Source organism: Cyanistes caeruleus, chromosome 24 (assembly GCF_971803275.1).
Source record: "Cyanistes caeruleus chromosome 24, bCyaCae1.hap1.1, whole genome shotgun sequence".
Classification (NCBI taxonomy): Eukaryota; Metazoa; Chordata; class Aves; order Passeriformes; family Paridae; genus Cyanistes; species Cyanistes caeruleus.
Genome location: NC_141724.1, coordinates 5,523,406 through 5,547,188, shown reverse-complemented (window position 1 = coordinate 5,547,188; position 23,783 = coordinate 5,523,406). Strand labels below are relative to the sequence as shown.

The window sequence follows — 23,783 nt, the reverse complement described above, 5'->3', positions numbered from 1 at the left end:
GCACAGCAGGACCCAGCTCCTGACAGCTGTAAAGCAGGAACAAACCCTCTGCCTTGTCAGGATTTGTAGGGAGCAACAGCAGACCCAAACCCAGAGCAGCATCACCCCCTGCCCTTGCTGACCCCATCTCCCAGTGCCCCGGCCCAGCCTCACCTTGTTTGTCTCTGGCAGCTGGCCCGCTGGGCCTTGCCACCTGCTGTACAGTAATCCTGAGCCAACTTTGTCCTGGATGCGTTTTAGATTCCCTGAATACAACATTTGTTGTGCTCTGTGCTGCCAGTTCACAGTTCTCTCGATCATGTAGCGCAGGGCATCCCCCTCGGGCAGCCGGACACGGATGCGCTGCAGGGACGCCAGCAGCGGCAGGATCTTCTCCAGAGGCGGCTTCTTGGAGCGGTGGCAGTGCGGGCACAGCCAGACGCGCGGCCCCGGTGCGGCGCCGGGCACCGGGACACAGCCGGTGTGGAAGAAGCCCCTGCAGAGCTCACACTGGATCATGGAAGCAGTGGGTTCCTTCTGGCACAGACACACCTTGAGCTCGGCGTCCTCCTCGCCCGACAGCACCTTCACCTCGTTGGCTGCTCGCAGGGCACGCAGCGCCTCCATCTCCCTCAGCCGGGCTTCTCCCAGCGTGGCCATCTGAAAGGGAGTCAAAGGATGGCATCTCCAAGGGAACAATGCTTCTAACAAACAGGGTGCCCTTGCTCCGTCACCCTTCAGACACACCAGTCTCCAGGGCATGAATGAAGCAAGGATGGGGATGTGCAGTGGGGCAGCAAACGGGACTGGAGGGGCAGCAGTGGGGATGTGCAGTGGTGTGACTTCAATTCCCTTCCATTTTCTCATGAGGCCCTGAGAGAAAAACCTTAACCCTTTGTAAAAACATAGTTCCAAAACCCTTCTCTGTTCCAAGCTTTTGTGTTTTGTACTACAAAAACGTGGTCTGCCTTTAAGCAGCACAAATCCCAAAGCAGTGCAAGTTTGGATTGCAGACACTGCTCTGGGAATGTGTCTCTGAACAGTCTGACTCTGGATTCTCAGAAAAGCTTCCTGGGCAGTTTTCACAAATGCAAATGTACCTCTGACCCTCACTTTGTACACACTGCCCAGTGCTCAGGGCCATGCCCTGACCTATAAACTTGCTCTGGGGATGGTGAAGAGCAGGTGAAGTTCAGGTGTACCCTGGATGTGCAGTTTACCCTCTGCAGATGCTCATGATCCTTTTTTCTGGAATCTTTAGCACTAGCTCCTATAAAGACAGCAATGTATTTCAGTTCCATAAAGGCTGTTCAAACCAGCTGCAACTAATTAATTCTATGCATTTTATAATGTATATAAACTTACTGAGAAGGGTTTATAAATATATACAAAGTGGTTATTTCTCACACTATGGCTTTCAAGCATAATTGCTGGACTAAAATCAGCTCTGGAAAAATGGGACAGCTGTGTCCATCCTGGGTAGACACGGGACTGGGGCACAGCACATTCCAATGTGCACACAGGTGCTGAGCTGGGTTGGGAGTGTGGGAAGGTTCTGGTTCCCCTTGGCAGAAGCAAACCCTGCCACACTGAATGACTTCCCTTTCCTGGCTGCAGCCCCTGGCAGTGCCCTGGGTCTCCTTAGCCAGGGGTGCTGGAGTCACAGTGGGCTGAGTGTGGCCTGGGGCCCAGCCTGTCCCCACAGCACCACAACAGGGACTCAACAGGGACACTGCTCCAGCCCTGGGGTTCAGACAAGAGAGGCCAACACCAAAGCACTGGAAGTACAAGTTTCAAGTAGTTGCCATAAGTTAAAACTTAAATGACCCACAATAAATTACATTCAAGCCCCACCCAAAGAGCCCATCCTGCATCTCATTAGCCACAGGACATCATTACCTGGCCCAGGTGGAGGCTCTGCACTAGGTCTGCTGGAATGAAGCTCTTCCCCACCAGCAACTGAGTCTGCTCCACCCAGTGCAGTGTTTCAGTGACTCCATAACACATGAGGCTTTCTTTAATTATTTAGAGAGTTTGTTTGAATTGCAAGTGGTGCTGGTTACTGTGCTCTTTGAAAGGATCAGACGTGGGCAAACCCTATCCCATTTTTAATAAGGTTTAGGTATGGTAGGAGAAAACAGGTCTCCATTTTTTGTTTTCCTGTGCTTTGCTTGGCTACAGGCACTGCCTAGCAAACTGTGAGGCTGCTTAATGCACAAAGCCACACACGTTGTTTCCATCAAAAGCAATTTTGGGAAGTCTGAAGCAAACGCAGAAAAGTGCAGACCCAGAAATCCTGCAGAGCAGCACTCTGCCACACTCCTGCATGGGAGGCAAACAGGATTCAAGGAATTCAGAAGAAATTCCAGTTAGGAAAGATGTGATCACATACCGCAGACGCAGTGTCCTTGCTTTCGGAGAGCGCCCGCTCCAGGTCACTCAGTGTCTCCAGCTTAGTGCTTTTCTTCTTGCCACTTGGCACTGGCTCCTTCAGCTTCTTCTGCTTCCTCTTCAGACTGAGCATCCCAATGTCACACCAGGGACACAACACCTGAAGAACACAACAGCAGTGTTACACCTGCACTGTTCCTTATGCACCTTCCTGCCAGGATGCAGCCACAGGTAACTGGTGAGAACGAGGGTTCCTGCAGTTATTCTGTCAAAGATCTGAGGGATTAGGATGAGGTTATCTGGAAGGTAAGGAGAGCTGAAAAGCTGGAACTTCAGCTTTGTAAAACAGCCAGACCCAAAAAAACCCTGTATTTCACCCAGACTACTGGGGGAGAGAGAGAGCCAACATGCCCAAGAGCCTCCATGGGACTGAAGCTGCAAACCCTGGGAAAGAGCAGAGATTCCAGGAGCTGCCCTACATTCCTGTCTCCTGACAGGAGGGGGCTCAGAGGGCCTCAGTGCTGGGCAGAGTGTACATTGCTCAAGGACTGCAGGAGTGACACAGCCACAGCTCCAGAGGGGTGGCAAACACAGCCCCACCTGATCCTGAGGGGGATGGAGCAGGTAGGAACCTGTTCACCTGCAGCTTGGTCTGATGCACTGGTTAAAACCAGCAATATTCAGCTTGGGAGGCCTATTGGAAGTGAGGAGAGGCAGCAAAGGATGAAATGCCACAAATTTGTCAGTATTCCCATATTCATGGGAAAATGTTAGACACTGGCACTGACTGCTCCTGTTAGCCACTGAGCAAGAAGAATAGAGAAAACATAGCTAAATCTTAAGCATTTTAGAAGTTTAAAACTATTATTAGAAGTATACATCACTAACAAAAGTTGCTATTAAAATGTAATCCTAAAGCAATTCTGCAAATATATTCAATATTTACTGCTCCTTCCTGGGTGTACACTGAGCCCTTTTGCCTGTGCATGACTGACCAGGCTCATCCCCAGCCCACACCTCTCACCTCCAGAAGGGAATATGGAGAGTTCTCGCACAGGAAGGTGTTTGCTGCACACTCCTTCCACACCTGCACTTCAGCCACCAGGGCCTCCAGCCTGGGCAGGTAATCCAGGTGCACTGGGATGGATCGACCTCTCGTGACGAGCTCCGCCAGCGTGTCCAGCACAGGCACACGGCCCCCAACCTGCAGGGTTGGAAATGAGGAAATGCTGGATGCACCCAAGACATTGCCCAAGTCAAAGCAGACACTCAAGGAATTCAGGGCAGAGCTTGTAAAATTTAATTTAATTGTAAAATTAATAAATTGTAAAATTTAATGCTCAGACAGCTCAGTGACCTGCACTATCAGTTCAACATTTGTGCTGTTTGTGCACTTAGTCGTTGACTACCAGACAAAACTAACAATACATTTTGGGGCTGGGAAGCAAGAATACACATGCAAAATGATCCTTTAAAAAGAAAAGAGAACAAAACCAGAGACTGCCAGCAATATAAGCAGCCTTCCAGTCTCACACTGCATTCACAGCAGAAAATCAAAATAATTCTGAGATCATAAAATCATAGTTATTAACATTGAAAAAAGATCTCCAAGATCAATTTCAGTCATTAACCCAGCACTGTCAAAGCCACCAGTAAACCATGTGCCCAAGTGTCACATCCATATATCTTTTAAATCCCTCCAAGGTGGTGACTCTACCCTGGGCAGGCTCCTTTCAGTAAAGAAATCTTCCCCAACATCCACCCTGAATCTCCCCAGGTGCAACCTGAGGCAGTTTCCTCTCATCCTGGAAGGAAACTGTGATTCCCCTGGCTCCAGCCTCCTTTCAGGTACTGTAGGGAGCTACAGCACCAGAAGACAAATTTAACCCAGGCTGTGCCAGGCCAAGAGTGAGAACCACCTCCAATATCCTGTGTGCCACTTGGGAGCAAGCTCCAGCCATTCCCTTGGCACCCCACACCTCAGGCAATGCAGATACCACACACCCAGAGCTAAAGCAGCACAAAAGGTAATTCCAAAGGTAATTTCTAGAACAGGCAGTTGATGTGGGACTGGAGAACTAATCACCAAAACAACCCCAACACCTCTAACAACTTCAAAGTCCTGATGCCAAGAACTTCCTGCAAGTCACAGTGACTGCAGGCATTTAACAAAACCTTCACAGAACCGAAGCAAAAATTCTTGGCACAGACAGAAGTAGTTTTCCATATTCAGGAGGCAGAATTTCAGAGTCCAGACCAAGAAATTAGCAAATGCCAGGAAAAAAAAAAAAATCACTCAAGTTCTTTCAAGACAGCCCTTAAATAAAAGTTAGTATTATATGAATTTTATTCCTTCAAAATATTTAAATCCAGGAAAATTAGTTTTTAAAATAAAAGTTCAAAAGAAGTTTTTATCAAAAGCCCAGTTTAGGCCAGAGGGGCCTGAAAATTTCCCTAAGCTAGATTAGAGCTCACTTTATAGAAAAAAAAGGGGAACAAACGAAAATATTTGGCAATTTATACCAAAATGTGAAATTAGGGCTATCCCAGTGCCTCCCTGGTCTGATCTGGACAGTCCCACTGACCCCTGGCTTGAGCACTCGCAAGGCTGAGCCAGGAACTACTTCTGTATCTGCATCTCAGTGTAGTACACAAAAATGTGATTAACAGGGAGATGCTACAAAAGTGCCCTTAAGGTTAAGTCCCATAATGCAGTAACTTTTTAACTTCAGATTTTTGTGAACAGCTGTTTCATACACTTTATTGCAAGCAGTTAGGTGCAAAGGTGAAGGAACACAGATCAGAAACAGAAGCAAGAATCAGGGCAGTGAGTGTAGCTGCTCCATGGCTGAAGGTAACCAATATCCCAGACTGGCTGCTCTCAATCAGAGCAACACTGGAGCACAACATGGGGTGTGGGGTGGCTCTGGTGACAGCCAGGACCACGTACCTGCAGAGCCTCCACCTCCTGCAGCCAGTCCTTGGCCTTCTGCACCGCATCCTTCAGTGCTGCTCCATTTGGGAGGTAGGCTGGGATCTCCTCCAGTTCCTTCACTGCTGCTGCCAGGCTGCTCAGGGACTGCCGGGGCCTGGGGGAACACAACAGCCCAGATGTGAGATGCTGCTTACAGGGCTGGCTCTTCCACTCACCTGGGTTATTAAAATCAGAGATTCACACCAACTGATGATATGTTCAGTACTGGCTGCACCCAGCAGAGCTGGGGTGTCAGGTGCAGGGGAGATTTAAAAATGTGTTTGCTGACTCTAGATTCCTACTAGGAATATTCTCACATTTGGACTTAAGGAATATTTATCTTTTATTAACTTTTGGTAGACAAACACCCACCAAACTCCAGACCAGGACCACATAAGAGATTCTGCATTAGAAGGTTAAAACCCTGAAATTGGCTTTTCTATGTTTCCCAGTTTGATTCTGAGGTTCTGGTGAGGTACAAACACAACACAGCTCTCTACTGAATGTTAAACCCAAGCATAGTCAGTAATGCCCTATATGAAGTTGTCTTAAAACACTATGGTTAGTAGTGGGTAAAAAATGTTCCAATACTCCAAGTATGACAAAATTAAGAAAAGAAAGGAATCTTGAGGGATGAAACCTGGCACATAAGTTTGTGCCACATCCCTAATTTTTAAGTACACTGTGCTTTCCTCTGTTTTACTTTATAAATCAGAAGGTAAAAAACACAAGAAAATTTTTCTTAGTAAGGATGTATTTGGCTTATTTCCTCCTTCCCTGCACCAATTAATCTGGAAAAATCTCATCCTTGTTAGTGAGAAATGTCCTACATGGACCTCTATGGACTATGAAGTTTTACCTGCTGGTGGAACCTACCTGAGCTTCATCTGAACACCTGAAACTGGGGAGGGGGGAAGGTGGAAAAGAAGGAAGAGGCATCTTAAACCCCTTCCCTGTGGCATAAGGAGGATTTACACAAGATGGTTGAGCAACACAAACACTGCAAGGCAACCCTGACACCTTAAACCGCTCCATCCCTCATCCCCCTCCTCCAGCCCCGTCCCTTCCAGCACAAGCTTTGCCCTCATGCTGGGAACTGGATGAACAAAGGGGAGTCCCTCCAGGAGTCAGGACACTTCCTTCTGAAACAACTCAGAATTACAAAATGCAAACAAAACAAAACACAAACAAAAAAGCTAAACTTATGTTTAGCTCTACCTGGCCTTTATCAGGTTCCTGGCTTTGTCATCCCAGTGCTCGGACACGGTGAGGAGCTCCTGCAGCTTCGCCATCGCCTTCTCAACCGCAGGGTAGGGTGAGAGCCCCACCCCGGAGTCTATGAGGCGCCTCATGTCATCCAGAGTGAGGGAGCTCTGCTCCGAGCAGGCCAGCTGCACGTCCTCCAGCCAGCGCGCCTGCTCCAGCCGCGTCCGCAGCTCCGGCAGCTGCGGCAGGTCCACGTCAAAGTCAAAGCTGACGTCCAGCAGCTCCTGCAGCTCGGCAGCGCTGGGCATCTCTTCAGAAAGGAGCTTTTGGCTTTGCTGTTGGAAAGCTTCCACACGGTCAAGGAGATCCTGAAATACACAAATGCAACAATAAATCAGTCACTTAACCGTGGAAGCGGCAAAGTTAACCATGGGGTTAACAATGAGAGCACAGGCTCCTGGCAAGGCCCTGCTGCAATGCACACAGTGCACATGGCAAATTATCCCAAGGGCTGGGACACTCCAACAGTGTCCTCAACACACAGTGTTGCCAGCACCTCCTCATATGTAAGGTGGCTGCAAGTTTGGGTATCCCAGAACAAGGCAATCCCAGTCCCAGAGGTGTCAGAAAGAGGGCTTGGAAGAACAGAAAGGATGTAAAGGGAAATTGAGTGTTCCATGGCTGCTGCTGTCTGGCTTTGTTTTGGAATGGTTCAGGCAGCTGAGGAACAGCATGAAGACTTTGCAAAACACTGGGAAGGGTACAGAGGTACTGGAGTTCATTTCTGCTGCACTACTAAGGCTTTTGAGCTGGACCCCATAGTCCCAGTGAGCCACAGGCATTTACTCTCTCCTGCAGGGCTCACCTTCTCTCTCTCTCTCCATGCAGTCAGCAGCTCATTGCCCCAAAAGGTATTTCTGGGGCTGTTTGCACTTTCGCCAGGATAAAGGACAGTCATCCAGAGCAATCCCACAGTGAAGGCTGGGATTATTCTGTATGGAGAAACCTGCCCAGTACTGCCTGAAATGCTGTTCCTGCAGGAAGTTCTTCCCTCACAGCTGACATCTTGGCATTTTGCCAGTGAAGCTGTTTCCCAGGGTGGGGAACCTCCCCCAGCATGGAAATAAAACACTTTTTAGAGATAGACTGAATTATGAACCTATCTCCAGTAATGTTGGTCATTTATATCAACAGTCTAATATTTGCACAATGACACAGAATTGAGGCTTGTTGAGGATGATACAAAGGAATACTCTGACCATATGTGTTTGTTATTTCCCTGTTCAGGAATGCCAGATGGAGAGGAACTGTTTGCATGTCTGGCATTTCCAAATTTCTGCTTTTCAAGCAGCAAGATAACTTCACAGCTTCAGTGCTATGAACAAATAACTGTAAATAGGACTGCATTGAATCTGATCCACAGATTGCAGGGCAAATAAAGCTTCCAAGGCAGCAAAGTTGAGTTAAACTGGTTTATTCCCATTCATTTACATGGTACCATTTGGTGTCTCGGTGTTGGTGGATACTTAAGGGACAGTTCAAGGGCTGGACACAGCATCTCCAGGTTTCAAGTGTCACGAATATATAAAACCCTTCCTTAAGACAGGAATTGCAGATGCACAGAATTTTTTTTTTTTTAATTGCCCCTCAGTGTGACGTGGAATATTTTGGAAAATTCTGAAACAAGATTTTGAATTGCTTTCAGTTTGCCTAAGGGCTCATCATCTGGGGAGCACAGAACCAGCACAGCTGGTGGTCACGGGATTCACAGTGATCTGACTCCTGCCAGCAGCAGGTTCTCTGCTAAAGAGAGGATTTGGCCAGCCTGGGCTGGGTTTGGCTGGAGTTATCTGTGGGGTTTCCTGGAATGTGAGTTGAGAGCACTGAGGGATCTAATTACAAGACTGAAAAAGCTGATTCTGGATCAACAAAGAAGGAAAGTGGTAAAAATGAGAGAGCTGTCCCTCAGAGCACTGGGGAGTTTGAATGTTCTCAGATTAACCTGGCTTTACTCGTAAGAGCAGATCAGCTAATTGACCCAAACTTTTAACCTGCAGTTACCCAGGTGATCCTGCTCCTTCTCTACAGTCCTTCATACAATATGAATGGTTTGATTTGCCTGTGCAGTATAAAACTCTGCTGACCACAAACAGCAGCTGGTCAGAGCTCCCTTCTTCAGCATCCCATGTGCACAGGTCAGCCCAGCCTGCCAGTGCCCAGGTATTAACTCTTGGAGCAAACTGTGAGCTAGGAGATGAAGGCAGAGCAAACCCATCACTCTGTAAATGCTCCTGCTCCCCTCCCAAGGCTTCCCCAGGTTACCTTCAGCAGTGGTGTCTGGCTGAGGACGCAGGGCAGGGCATAGAGCTGCCTCACAAACAGCCGCAGCTCGTTCACCGTCAGCTGGTTCTGGCACTTCCCTCCCCCGGAGCGGTACCTGCAACAACACCCACCAGCTTTCCTGTTATCACTGAAGGGATAAAGATAAAACACTGAACTTTGAGGCCAGGTTGGAAAGGGCTTGGAGTAACCTGGGCTAGTGGAAGGTGTCCCTGCAGGGAGTAGAACAAGATGAGCTTTAAGGTCTCTTCCCACCCAAACCGTTCAGGGATTTTTTCTGATTCCCAGACATCTCCTTAGGATTTCATGTCAGCCAGGCCTTCTTCAGGAATAGCAGAATATTCACAAGCATCCAAGCAGCCCAGGGCTCACACACGTGGGAAACCTCAGTCTGCCACTGCAGAATGGGCTATTGTTGAAACACTCATATTAAATAGGATTCTGGAACAACTACTCAGCCGTGGAAGGGAACTGGTTATTATGGAATAAAATTAAGCTTTTTTTTTCCAGAACACAAAGCAACTGTGGATAAACTATTCAGTTATGTTGCAGTAGCTATTGTAGTCAGCTCTGCCCATGCCCACACCAAAAGAGAACAAATCCCAATTCTGAATGGGTTTTATATTGACAGGTTGTGTAGGCACTTCTGAAAAATCCTCTCTACACTGAAATCAGCATTTTTATTTTTATCTAAAAGCTTTGAATCAAATGAGTGGCTTAGAAGTGTTAACAAATTGCCCAGTATTAAAAGCCTCTCTAAACTCAAGCCAGTATTAATGAGATCTGAGAACCCTGAACAGAAAAGGAAAGAGATCCCTTACAATGCGAGCTCCAATTGAATCCACAGTGTGTTATTTATACAAAAGAGGAGAACAGCCCAGCAGGATATGCCAGCATGACTGGAATGTGAACACTACAAAATAAATTTTAATTTACTATTCTGTGTTAAAAATGTGTATTTTTAACAGATACACAGGATCACATTGGGAGCTCCAAACCCCACAGTCAGCTGAACAATAAAATGAATTCAAAGCCTCAGGTACAACACAGGTTTCTTTACAGGCTCCTTTGTTCTACTGGTTTTTGAGTAAGCTCCACAGTGTCATTCAAGAAAAGGCACAAGTTTTTAAATACATAAATATTTATATACATACACATATCTAAACAAAGCTGTCACAAGATGTTTTTGAAAACCAGAAATTACATAAGCCTAGGAAAAACCATTGACAGAAGCCAAACCCATGTCTGTCCAGGGTTATTAATCACAAAGGTCTCCAAGGACAAGTTCTCAGAGACTCTAAGGCACAGAATAGGTTTCAGAAGACCTAGAGAAGGCAGGGGTTAAACATGGCAGCAGGAACACTGCTGCCTTCCAGTGCCAGGAGAACAAGGGCCACACGGTGCTCTGGCCCCATCCAGATGTTCACAGAACATCTCCAAGCCAGCATCTGTGAGGGTTTAATCACCCAGCACTGAGAGAACCAGAGGAAACAGGGATGTACAACTCATTTGCATCTCTTCAGCTACTGCAAAGGAGCTGGTGAGCAGGAGTCACAGGATTTGCTATGCTTTATTACCCATGAACTGCTGTGTTTACTGTACTGGAGGAGATTCCCCAGTGCCACTGACTGCTGTGACTGACAGGGACAACCTTCCTATAGGAGACAAGTCTTCCAAACTCGGGATCAGACCAAAATGCTCAGTCCACTGTAGAAAGTTTGCCAACAGCACAAACCAAATTTTAGGCAGAATCCACAATCCTTCCTAACCAACACCTGGCACTGGGCATAATGGAGGTTGTCAAGCATCCTGCAGATGTGAGCTTCAGGCACATGAATCTGTATGTAATGTAACATGTAGTAAGATTTTAAGCAGATAATTCTCTTCTTTATATCTTCCTTCAAAAGCTGTGAACATTCTCCACTTCAACATTATAAGAAAAAAAATAATCAAGTAACATGGGTTTTAAAACTCCTAAAAATTATGAAGATGTGAAGACGGACTTTTCCCAGAAACATGCCAAAAAAGATCCAAGAAGAAATGGTGAGAGAAGGATTAAAACCTTTTCTAAAGCAAATAAGAATCTCAATGCAAGCATTGCCTTGACACTGTGTACAGCAGCAGCACAGGGTCAATTACTTGTCACAGTCTGGGATGCTGCAGGAGCTGGCAGGCCCAGCTGTGAGGAAGGCTGAGAGCCTCTCATGGTGACAAAAGAACAGACCTAGTTAAGGAGATGAAGACAAAAATTGCTCCCAGCTCATCCCAGGCCAAATAAAGTCAGGGACACATTCAGTGCAGGAAGGACCCATGTGGCACAGAGAAGCTGGGAAGGGCCTGGCTGCTGCTCCCAGTTCAGCACTGGGAAACATGGACAAGCACCAGGGATAGGAGGGCACAGACTGGGGATGCCAGAAGAGCTGGCTCAACACCAAATGAAGGAGGAGATCAGAAGTGGACAAGTCCTTTGATGATGGTGCCTCAAATCTCTAGGTTCAAGTTCCCTGTCTGGCAGAAGACGTGCCTGGGGGAGTGTGGAATTTTTCATTCCCTGTTGCAGTTTTTTATGTTGTTGTGACAGAGGCTTCATCCTCTGTGTGTGCAAGACAGCAAAGTGAATTTTTATCAAGTTCTTACAACAAAGGCTTACAGAGGGAACACCAGGAAGGAAGACAAGAATCATGTCTAAGTGTGACAGCAGAACACTTTATCCCCTAAGTCCTACCAAGCCAGTCTTCAAAGTACTGCAAGAACAAAGGAGTGATGAGCTCCATGACCTCTGAGGCAGGTGACATGCAGGAACCATACATGTGCACTTCTACCAGCACAAAAGGCAACTGCTCCAAAAAACACCATGTTGTTCAAAGCAGCAGAAATGGGTGAAAATTCTCCAAATGGGAAAAATTACAATCAATTCTTTCTGAAGTACTTCACACTTAAGATTGGTGGATATGAGCCATACTGTTCTCCACGTCCATAAATGCAACATTTTCTTAGAAATCACCATCCTGTAAGGCTCAATGTGCCCATGGTGAGTTTGGGTGCCCTGATCAATGGCTTTAAGCTGAAGGAGGGCAGCATTAGATGGGATAGTGGGAAGGAATTGTTCCCTGTGAGGGTGTGAGGCTCTGGCACAGGTTGCCCAGAGAAGCTGTGGCTTCCCCATCCCTGGAAGTGGCCATGGCCAGGCTGGACAGGGCTGGAGAAGCCCAGGATAGTGGAAGGTGTCCTTGCCAATGGCAGGGGGGTGGAACAGGATGAGCTTTAAGGTCCCTTCCAACCCAAACCAGTCTGGGATCTATGGGTGAAGAATGACACAACAGAAATTAGTAGTTGGTGAACCCTGAGAGAAAGGCTCTTACATCAATACAGGCACAACTAGACTTGTGCAATGAGGAGAAGCCTTAGCCTTCTGCTCTGGCTCTTTTCAGCTAATTTCAGACATGGAGTACCTGCAGGACCAGCAGGCAGTTCACAAAGAAAACTGCCCTACTTCAAATCCCTTGAGCAAATAACCTGTCTAAAAGATTTGATGTAAAGAGTAGTCATTTTTTCAGAGCTCTCATACAACATTCCAACCAGCAGCAGCTCAGGGAGTCAAAGCACTTTGCTTTTCCACAAGACAGAGAGTAATGAATACAACACCACCTGCACTATGGACAGATTTACAGTGTCCACAGCACAAAGACAAGGGGACTGTATCTTGCTGAGTGAGACTTTTCTGGACATACCACACCATCTTTTCTTTTCTGGGAACACTAAAATGAATTTACAGACTAACTGTCAAACACAGAGGAAGAAGAGATTTGAAAACTCAGGATGTTTAACTTACTACATGTAGTAAAGCCAAATCTCCCTGTCAAAGATAGCTCTGCTGAGGAGACAAAGATTCTTTTAATTTTCAATTCTTGCAGAGCACTAGCATCCATCACTGGCCACTGACATCCATCTCTGGTGCCCCAATTTTGCTGTAGACATGGAGTGGAACTCACCTGGTCTGTCTCTTGCCATTCAACAGCTGCTGGGCCACTGAAGCACATTTGTCCGCGTCCTGCGTCACCAGCCGGAGGTGTCGCAGCAGGTCATTGTCTGGGAACTTTTTCACTTCTGATTCTTCTATCAAAGCCTTAAAACTGATGAGACCTGTTGGGAAAGACATTAAGATAAGAAGGCTCCCTTTGTGATGGATTTTCCATGGTAAGGCTTAGAAACACAACACATTAAATTTATTTCTATTTGTACTTCAGTTACACTTTGTATCAAAGTGATTTACAGTCTTGTCACACAGAGACAACTTAGCATCGTTTCTGGGACTGTAACAGCTCAAATATTTACTTAAATACATGAAGTGATAAATGATTTCTTTTGATTGTCACATAAGAAAAAAGTTACTACAGTTCAGAAACAAAAAACTGAAAAATTAGTTCTTTTAAATGATGTGCTACAGGCTGTAGGTAAGATCCTCACTTTTTTTGTTGTTGATCTTTGCCTCCAGGGCCTCGTTGACGTTGGAAGCCCACTCGTTGTAGGACTCGGCGCGCATCTTGAGCGCGTTCATCATCGGGTACAGCTCCTCCAGGGTGTAGCGGTACCTGCGGGCAGCACACGACTCAAACCTCCAGCAACACCGTGGGCAGCACGAGGGTGGAAGGAAGGGCACCAGTATGAGGACCCAGGTTGGATGGGGCTTGGAGCAACCTGGACTGCTGGAAGGTGTCCCTGCCCATGGCATGGATGGAATGAGATGGGCTTTAAGGTCCCTTCCAGACCAAACCATTTGGTAATTCTAAGGTGTGTTGGTCCATACAAAAGAGAAATAAGCTTCTGTGCACTCAGGGTTACAAAATTAAGACCTTACAACCACACTGTGTTCCTTTTAATTTCAAACCTGTAATTGCTTCAAAAAGCAATTTCTATGGGACAATTAAGGAATTGTGACACTGTCTTAGAGCGTGCTACATTCATGTAGGACAAAAGATGTACTAAACAGCACAGGAAAGTTAACAATGAGAAGGAAAGCTCCAAAAAGCAAAACAATACTCCTTGGCAAGGACTGGATCTAAGGGACAGTGACCCAGTTGCTATAAATAAAATGCAAACTAACTTAGCCAGCAATTTTGCCATTATAGAGCAAGAAGAGCTGAATGCTGAAGAGCATTTTGTGTGTGAGCACAAAACAGTCCCATTGTTGTGGGGGCACTGGATTTGCAAAGGACTGAAACAGAAACAGAGGCCAGCCCCACTGGCAGCAGAGATTACCAAACCACAGACACTACTGTGTATCTACACAGACAATACTATCTCCAGACCACGTTGTTAGCTACTACTTCAAGCTTACCCCAGCTTGTATTTGTAGGTGGGACAGGAACAGAGGTCCTCAATGTGGTACAAGCACACTAACAACCCAGGCTTGCAGGGACAATAAACTGCTGACATGAAGCAAGTGGTTTTACACTTCAGGCACTGTCGCTCATCATCAGGGAACAGCTCAAACGTCACCCTCTCCGAGTCAGTCACTCCCTGCAAGAGTGTCACATCAAAGCCCAGTGAAGAAGTGACTGTTACAAAGGGAAGGCTATTCCAAGCTAAAACATCAGAAGGTAAGTTTATCAAATGAATAATGAAGTTTAGATATAAGATATTCAACCCAGGTAGACAGAAGTCTTGGTTAATGAAAAATTCCGCTTTCCTGACCAAATGACTGGAAGTACAAATATTACCTTAAAAGTGACATTCTGAAGAACATTACAGGGCAGGTACATATATAAATAAGGTGCATGACCAATGATTCTTAACCCAGATATCCCCTGAAATCCACAATGTAGGAAGGGACTAGGTACCTCTAAGCCTCTGACACCCCAGTACAAGAACCAGTATGTTCTCACATCACTGTTTCAACTGTTACTGCATTCATTATAATGAATTCCATCCCTCCAAGTGCTCAAGGCCAGGTTGGGTAGGGCTGGGAACAACCTGGTCTAGTGGAAAGTGTCCCTGCCCATGGCAAGGGATGGAAAAAGATGACCCTTAAAGTCCCTTCCCACCCAAACCATTATTTCCTACAACTCACCAGTTTATCAACCTTCTCACGCAACCTCTTCTCCTCTTCAATCATAATAGCCATGTCTTTCTGGACTGTAGATGCCACCACAACATCCAGGACATCTGCTTTGGAAGCCATTTTACAGATCATCTCGTCGTGGGAGAAGACGCAGTAGCGGTTGAGCAGCCGGTAATGCTCCACGCACTGCCGGCCCAGGGGCAGCTGCGGGGCAGACACGGCATCAGGGGGTGCACATGGGAAATGACATCAAGGTACCCACTCTGTGTGCTACTAACCAAAAACTGCCACAAGGAAAGGCTAAGGCAAATCCTTCCAGCAGAAATACTTCAGAGTGTAAAACTAGAGAAATCAAGATCCCAAGTTGTGCACACCAGGAATGCTTATGGCTCTTTCCCAGTGGACTCTACGGGTGTGAGCTGTATAGCTGAGGGACAAGCCCTCTCTTGTGGAGGTTGTAATTAAGGGTTACTAAATCACTAAACCACAGTGGGTTCAGGAAGACCCAAGATAAAAATGCACTGAGGCCACGGAAGTATCAAATGGACAAGTAAATAAGCCTGGCCTGTTTCTACTCAAGGGATGCCCCATCCCAGGCAGGTGCAGAGCACCCTGGGCCTTCTCTCTGCTGACATGAACTGTGCTGCAGCACGAGAAACTGCTGGCTCAGGGAGCACTGATGGCCCTAACTGGCAGCAGGCAGAGCACACAGCTCATCCTGAGCTGGGCAGGTCACTCAGCTCCATTTAAAGGCCAGGCAGACAGGAATGCTCCGAGTACAATGATGTTTTATGTTATTGTTGGGTCCAGTGTGAAGCTCATAGAAGAACAAGAGGAAAAACCAAACCAAACCAACTGACACATGAGCACAGTCAAGAGCAGAAAGCTTTCTTGCAATAACAGTCATCTCCCTCTTCTAAGTAATGTTTTTTTACATCTAACAATGTTTTTGTTTGGCTACACCTATGAATAGCCAAGACCTTTAGGGGAGAAAAAAAAAATCACAAGATAAGTAATTTGAAATATCAGAATCTCTGAAGAATCTCTCTGAGATCAGACAGCACTGTGCATCTGAATCATTTGCTATGAAGGTAAAATTACTTGTAACTTTGGAACAACTGTCCACCATTTGTGTTTATTTTAAAAAAGATAAAGATCTTATTCAATAACTCTACCTGCTAACTGTAATGTTATTAACAGGTAACGTGTGTCCATCTCTGCTGGCTCAGTGAGCTGAGTGAAGCACTGCTCTGTAAATCTTCCATTTGAACTGGAGAACTTTCTGCTCTCTTCTCATTAAGGTACTCTTCCACAAAAACCTGGAGCACCTCTGCTACCTAAGAGGATGCTCTCACATGAGGTGCAGTTCCTATTTTTTTTCACCCCAAGAGGACTATCAATGTCTTTAACTCTTATTAATGTACTACATGTATCTTCTGACTTTATCACAGAAGCTAAAGCAGAAAAGATATGCAAGATGGATTTGATTTCCAGCTGCAGAAAGCACCTCTTAGAGAATTCCCAGCGCAATAAACTGAAAAATTTCATTCCGGCTTTTGATTTGAGATGGAATTTGGGGACACAAAACTGAGCAAACTCCAGCAGTACTGGTGCATCTCATACTCCAGGCATGTACAGGACTGTGCCTCCCTCCTGCTGCAAAAGCTACACCAGCTCTGATACATAATCCTAAAACCAAATCTTCAGAACCAGAGGAAGCCCACAGTTCAGTGCATGACAAACCATTTCAGCAAACACCATGCTGCCAGCAACAGGCTCCTTCTGATCTGTGGCCTAGATTTGTGCATCAGCAATAAATCAGAGCTGAACACCAGCTAGGAACAGCTTTGGAACTGCTCACTTAGGGAAAAACTGGTTTGGAACATACCCAGTCCACGGTGCAGAAGTTCACAGCTTCAGCAAAGTTGAAGCCCTGGTTGAAGCCGCTGTGGTAAGCTCTGGGAAAGGTGATCACAAACTCCCCAGCACACTGGTTGGTTCTGTACACCTGAGGGGACACACAGGCCAGCATTAGCTCACACCCAAACACAGCTGGCAGCTGCAAGGAGAACATGGACTCCCAACTCGCAGTAACTTCTGTGAGGACTCCTGAGAGTTTCAAACCATAAGCCCAGGAATTACAACTGGCAGCTGATAAAGTGCCATGTAAAACCCTGGAAAGCCAAGGGTTCCACTCAGCCACACCCCACTCTGAACAGTTCTAGGCTGGTTGGCTGGGCCTTGTGCTCCTCACACCTCAGGGTTAGGGCCAACACAGATCCAGCTCTCTCCAATGTGCAGCTGAAGGGGAAGAGAAATTGGGAACTTTAATATTCATATTATTATTCATCTAAGACTGCTGGGGCTAAACAGTCAGCATGAAAGCAGGCAGGTCTTTCTGCATCTTTCCATTTTGGAGGCTACCACAGGAGACGCCAGAAATTTTCCTACTTTTTCCAGATTTTCCTTTAAGTCCCAAGGTCAGCTCATCAAAAGCCAATTAAGTTGTAAAGGGACATAATTCCCATGAATAATCTAGTATGGAGTAAGATGAAATCTGATGAAAAAATGTTTTTTAAACACCAAAGGACTTATTCAGGAAAAATAAGAGAATGTGGATGACAAATAAAGGAAGAATGGGGTTTGGGCCCTTGACAGAAACTCTATGCCAAAAAGCAGTGTCTGGTTGAACAGACATACAAGAGCTCCTGCCATTGTTCCAAAGGTAAAGCCTAAACCTTCCAGCTGAGACACAGAAATAGAAATATCCAAGATAGATCTCCAGAGAAGAGTCTGCCAGTTGGTTCCAAAGGCAACAATTCCATTGCCCATCTGTTCACACTGGCACATTATAGTGGATAAGGAAGATGCAACACACAAGGAAACCACCACACCACCTCTGTCATAAAAGTGGCTTCAATTATCAGCTTTAAGTAGCGTTCCAATCAAAGAGGGTTGGGTTGGGGGAGTAGCACAGGAGTCCGACACATACAGGCACCCCGTGGGCCATCAAAGTGTTCGGGTTCATTATGGTGACAAGTTGGTGCAAGAGATCTGGCTGGGACTCAAATAGCTCTGGAGCAAGTTTCTTCATTACATCCTCCAGCTGCTCAGCTGCGTACCCTGGGGCTCCATACCACGTTTTAGGCTCCCCCCTGCAAGATTATTAAAAAAAGTTAAATATAAGCAAACTTTAAGTTACATTTTTAGTCTTCTGCTTTAAAACACACCATGTCAAAGGAAGGGTATATCACCAGGAAGGAATGCAAAGGTTCTGTACCTTCCTGAATCTTTGCATTTTGTACAGGTCCATCTTCTCCAGACCTATTTTTAACTGCCTACACTTCTGAGCAGGTACTTCAAATATTGTGGGGGAGGGAGAAAAAGTCTGAAAAAGTCCTCAGTGAAGTTCTGCTGATTCCAGCACAACTTCAAAACATAAGCTGCCTGTCTTTTCCCATGAACACAAACTTCCTCTTGGGTCCAACAACCAAAGCCAGTTCTTTCTGTGTTATGTATAGCTGCCATAAAAGCAACACATAGGAAGTAGAAATCAAACTTCCAAATTATGCAAGACTTCAAAGGAAAAGAAAATCCATGTCCAGAGTAGGAACAAAGAACTTTGAGCACCACCTTTACCCAATGCAAGCCAGCTGAGAGAATTAAGGGAATGCAGATGTGTTCTAGCAGATACTGTTTCAAGCTTACACTGACACTGGCTCACTGCAGCACTTGAGACAAAAATGCCTCCAAGGCCTTAGAAAAAATGAATTTAGAAAAGATATTTAGAAAGGAAAACAGACAAATCACCTTATTCCAAGACTTCTGAAGAGCTGGCAGACTAAAACTGACCAAACAGAGTTATTTTTTTTCCATCAATCACAAAGCAAGTGGAAGGATTCCAAAAGTAAAGAGTGAAGTGTGAATCCAGAAATCTATCTCTCATCCCTAGGAGCTCAATCCTGTACTCACACAGCCCGTGTCAGGGGAAGAGGACAGCCAGCAGGATGGACTGTGGAGGGACAGTTACACACAAGGTATCACAAGGACTTGTTACAGGGTGTTAAATAACTTTGCAGCCTTGGACCTGGCCATCATGCTGGGACAACTCTAGGAATCCAGGAAGACTAGCCACAGATGCAACTAAAAACCATCCTGTGTCTGGACTGGGCTTAGTCAAGAGCTCTGCTCCCTGATAGATGCCAGCACTGAGGAATGGGTGACAAGATAAGGTGCTAAACTTGGAGCAGAATACTGGAACTGGGGGTCTCTGGACCTGAGAGGAACAAGTAATAGATAGTTCTAATGCAGGTGTGGAGGTGCCAGCAGCCTGAGGGAGCAGCACTGGAGCTCACAGCTCTTATTGTTCTGCTTCCTGACTATTCCACATCCCTGCCTGTACAAATACTAGCAGCAATGATGGCAATTCTTCCTCTGTCCAGGACTGGCATCTTATTTATTTCCAAGCATCTTTAGAAGCAAAGGTTTGGGTTTTTTTTCCATTTTACCATTTCTAGAACTAAGACAGGACTCACAGTTCTCTAGGAGGACTATTGTCTTCAACCCTGGGAAAGCTCTGCTGCTTCAGCCTGGGTCACTTGGGATTAGCTGCTCACAACACTGCACCAGGCAGGACACAGGCTCCTCCAAGGCACATGGGAATGCTGAGGATGGACACACCATCCCTAGGACTCTCCCAAAAACCAGTGCTGCTTTTTGGAGTCTTTGATTCAGAGTTTGGAGCACTGTCTCTGCAGTAGCAGATTGTTCAGACTGCTCTGGCCAGGAACAGCTATAACCTCATCTGCACATTGCTCTCTAATGCAGACATAAACCTCTGCATTGAAGGGAAATAAAGAAGAAGACTGCAAATTAAAAGGCATCAAGGACTTTCCTGCTGGAGGATAAATAAATTGAAAGCAGGTCAAGCCACTTTCACATGTGTCTGGATGTATCTTGTGTATGCACAAGTACACCTGAGCACTGACACACCTTCTGGCCTTCTGCAGACAATAATGCAATTGGGGGAACACTATGGAGAACAGAAAGCCATCCTAAGAACTCACCTAGAAGAAATTAAATCTGTGCTGCAACCTCCTCTCCCACCCACAGTTTTCAGTCTGACTGAAGACTCAGACAACAAGAAAAAAGAGCAGTAACACATGACAAAAAAGACTGTTTTTACCATGTAATCCTGTCATTCCTTCGCTCACCCTCACTCAAACATTTGTTTTTGTAACAGTAAGCACCACAAAAGCAAGTGAATTAAGTCACTGGCTCTTGGACTGCACTGCAGAAAATGCTATTTCAAGGAGCAGCAATCAAATAACCAACCAAAAAGGACCCACTGAGTAGCAGCTGGGATGTGGTTTTAACATTCTGCTTGAATACTCGTATGAACTAGGAAAGAGAAAGAGCTTGACAGGTTTCAAAAAGAGTGACAACCATAATCCAGACTTTAGAAAAGCTGTTGTAAGGTGAGAAGTTCAAGGAGTTCAGTCTATTTAGAATATCAAAGAGATGGCAAAGATCTGTCCTGATTACAGCTGACAAGTGTTGGCTTGATGAAAGGATTTATGACAGCATGATCCATCTAACAGACAAAACGTGCCGGAACTGCTAGCTGAAAGTTGGATGATTTTTAAAAGAAAACTCGTATGGTTTTTAGTTTACATTGAGTATAATAAAACATTTGATGGAGTATCTGCTGCATCTCTCATGGATTTTTTAAAACTGGGAATGGATGTCTCTTTCCAAAATATGACCTCTTGTCCAAAAGTAAATCAATGTAGGAATTACATTGTCAGATTTGACCCTGCTGCAACAGGACAGCTGAGCTCTGTAAATCTGCTTTTAGTCCACTAATTAAGGGGAATAGGGAAAGGGAGATTGTTTCCTAGACTGAGTTTATTCCTCACACTCACCAATGCAGATAGTTAATGGAATAGCTCCAGTGGTCTTCTATATGCCAACAAAATGAGGAAAAGCACATTCCTACGTACAGCCAGGGCAATTTCATCCCACAGATGTCTGCAGTGATGTGAGCAAGCACAGACTGCTCCATCACAGGCATGTTGTTTAAATTCCAGCCACTATCAAGGTATTCCTGTAAATTGAACAGAACACTTGCAGGTTTATACAACAGGAAGTGAAAAACTCAAGAAAATAAAACTGCTCAATAGCAATGAAAGAAAAGCACTTTTCCCAACTGAGGAATATAAGATACAGGTCAATGACTCAAAGACTAAACCCTCCATTGTTTTTGCCTCTTTCACAACCCTGACCTGACTTCCTTTGTTAAAATGAGACCTTTTTTATTTGATTTTATTTGGTTTGGAAGTTATTTATTAACTACTAGAATAAACCTAGGCTTTGAATGGCTGATCACAACAAATTTTATTTATTCAAAACCCCAATGCAGTTCTCCTCTTCAAATACTCTGCCAGATACACAAGACAAACACTTTGCAACCCAGTTCCATTTTTGTGTTTTGAACCAAGGAGAGTTATTAAACGAAAAGCTGCAATAAAAACATTCACAGTGAACTCAAAGACCTACCTCTTCTTCTGGTCTAACTTTAAACTTCCCACCTCTAACTGGGAAGCCACTGCCAAACTCCTTTGAAGCAATGTCAGCTCCATATTCCACTGTCACATCCTCTTCAATGGTACTGACAAGTCTCCAAAATTCTTTTTCAACCAGCTCAGTGGGGACCATCTAGGTGTGAGAAGAAAAGGAAGTATGTACTGAGGAAAGTAGGAAAGAAGCATGTGCATCAAAGCTGTCTCAGGGAGGAACTTCCATTAGCTTGAAGCTTTTCCCCATTTTAAAATTTTTTCAACAAGAGCACAACTGCAGCAGAGACATGGTTCCAGGAGCTGCTGCTGCCCTGTTCTCTCAGGAGTGGCTGACATTGAATGTTCTCTTCCCTACAGATACTTCTAAAGTGGGAAAAAAAACAAATAAAAATACAAGCAGCTGGTGGAACAAGAAACCACAACACCAGCAAGAACCAGGATTCGCTGATGCAAATGCAAATCTCTGATTTGGGATTTCATCCCATTCAAAACCAGAATCCCTCCCTTCCTCCCTCCCCAGAGTTACCTATTTTAGCTAAGCACACAAAATGTACTCTACACAACATGAGGATAAAGCAGGAACATACGTGTACTGGCATGTTAAAATAGTCTGACTTGAAGGCATCAGCCATTTCCCCAAATGTGCGGAGGGTGTAGTCCCGTGCTGCTTGTTCAAACCCAAAGGCTTCTTGAGGCTTGTTACACTCCTGTGAGTGAAAAGGTAATTGTTTCTATAACACATTAACACAACACTGTGCTCAGATTTACACAAATGGGCTCCTCTAACAGCTTCAGAGCGGTGAGAAGGAAGGACACCACTGAAATGAAAAGGCTCCCAAAGGGCAGAGTCAGAAGAAGAAACTCTGCTTGATTCACCAAATCACTACGTTTTTTTATAAATCTGCATAAATTTTAATGAATTAATATGCCTAATTTCTCCTTACTCTAGTAGAGCTCAACAGGATAAGACCCATAAATCACCACACTGAAGCATCCAGTGAGACTCCAATTTTAAATACAGAGAAAAGGTGTCAGTTAAAATCCAAAATGTTCTTCAAAGGCACACCAATTTTTGACTCAAAACAGTAAGTGTCACCTTTGCAATATGAAGCATTCCCAGTTTTCATTTCAGCTTTACCTCTATCACCTCCTTTGAACAACCTTAAATAACAACAAATCGTATTTTCAATTTCTGTGATCAGTTTAAAAGAACCCACAAAATACAAATTGGCCTAAGTGCAGTGATTTGCCAGATTACCTGAGCCAGACACTGGGGACACCTCCAGTCCCCCTTGGGAACATCATGGAGGGGTGGAATTAAACAGAAGGTGTGGTAACTGTCATCACAGCCGTCACACAGCAGGAGCCTGTCCTCATCATTCCCACTGCCACACAGGAGACACACATACAAATCCACCTGCAACACAAAATCCCACAGTAGGAATGGGAGCACTGAAGGTAACTCAGGGTGAAAGCAGTTTGGTAACTCTCATCTGTGACACTTCCCAAAGCTTATTCTTACTTTATCTGCAATGGAAATGAGACAAACACATCCTGAATACTCTTTTAGAAGTTTAAATGCTTTCCTCTGTAATTTAAGAAAAGAACACAAGAGCTGCAAGCCCTTCCATGCATTTTCTTTTCCCAAATGCCAGAAGACTCGACAGAGAGCCAGGATAGTTCACATCAGCAGCACTGGGGCCTTGGCAGGTATGACCCAGCACCTGGGGCTGGACAGGAATAACCCAACACCTGCTGGGGGCTCACAAACCCTTTCCCATGTGCAGCCTCAGGTGTTTCATTCCTCTCTGAGACCAACTGCATTGGAAGACAGAAATTGGGAGAGAAATGGGTTCCTGTTGCTGGGGGTGTTTCTTATTTTCCTCAGAGAAGGCACCAACCTTCCAGTAGAGTTTTGGGTAGGGGGGCAGCTCTTAATTCTGACAGAGCAGCTCCCAAGCCCCAAGGAACAGGCATTCCAACCTGGGATGGAGTGAACCTCTTGCCTTATGTTGCTAAAAAAAGCAGCAGCATCTCCTGCTCCTCCCCACAGGCTTTTTTCATTTGGGGGACAAGGGTGTCAGACTTCTGTTATTTGCACTCTTCATTCTCAGGTACCAGCTACAGGTGTGGATTGAATGATAACATGTTTGGTTTTAAGAAAGACCCACTTTATAGCATGGGCAGAAAGAATCTCAGCATTATCTTCTCCAAAGTGAGACAACTACCACTGCCTTCAGGTGGGGGCTTTGGG

At 45.4% G+C, this 23,783-nt stretch overlaps 1 protein-coding gene across 3 annotated transcripts in view; it reads right to left on the bottom strand.

Moving 5' to 3' along the window:
- Positions 1-23,783, bottom strand: part of KDM5B (lysine demethylase 5B) — a 69,802-nt gene that overhangs the window by 5,698 nt on the left and 40,321 nt on the right. For all 3 annotated transcript variants that reach the window (XM_086861979.1, XM_086861978.1, XM_086861980.1), the window contains 16 exons: positions 22,788-22,946; positions 22,117-22,236; positions 21,510-21,668; positions 20,876-21,057; positions 17,944-18,106; positions 16,840-16,959; positions 14,961-15,155; positions 14,229-14,410; positions 13,358-13,482; positions 12,883-13,033; positions 8,873-8,987; positions 6,563-6,918; positions 5,321-5,459; positions 3,395-3,574; positions 2,372-2,530; positions 154-639 (listed from right to left, as the gene is read on the bottom strand). In XM_086861979.1, the coding sequence (XP_086718105.1) occupies positions 154-639; positions 2,372-2,530; positions 3,395-3,574; positions 5,321-5,459; positions 6,563-6,918; positions 8,873-8,987; positions 12,883-13,033; positions 13,358-13,482; positions 14,229-14,410; positions 14,961-15,155; positions 16,840-16,959; positions 17,944-18,106; positions 20,876-21,057; positions 21,510-21,668; positions 22,117-22,236; positions 22,788-22,946 (2,991 nt within the window). The remainder of the gene's footprint in view (positions 1-153; positions 640-2,371; positions 2,531-3,394; positions 3,575-5,320; positions 5,460-6,562; positions 6,919-8,872; positions 8,988-12,882; positions 13,034-13,357; positions 13,483-14,228; positions 14,411-14,960; positions 15,156-16,839; positions 16,960-17,943; positions 18,107-20,875; positions 21,058-21,509; positions 21,669-22,116; positions 22,237-22,787; positions 22,947-23,783) is intronic.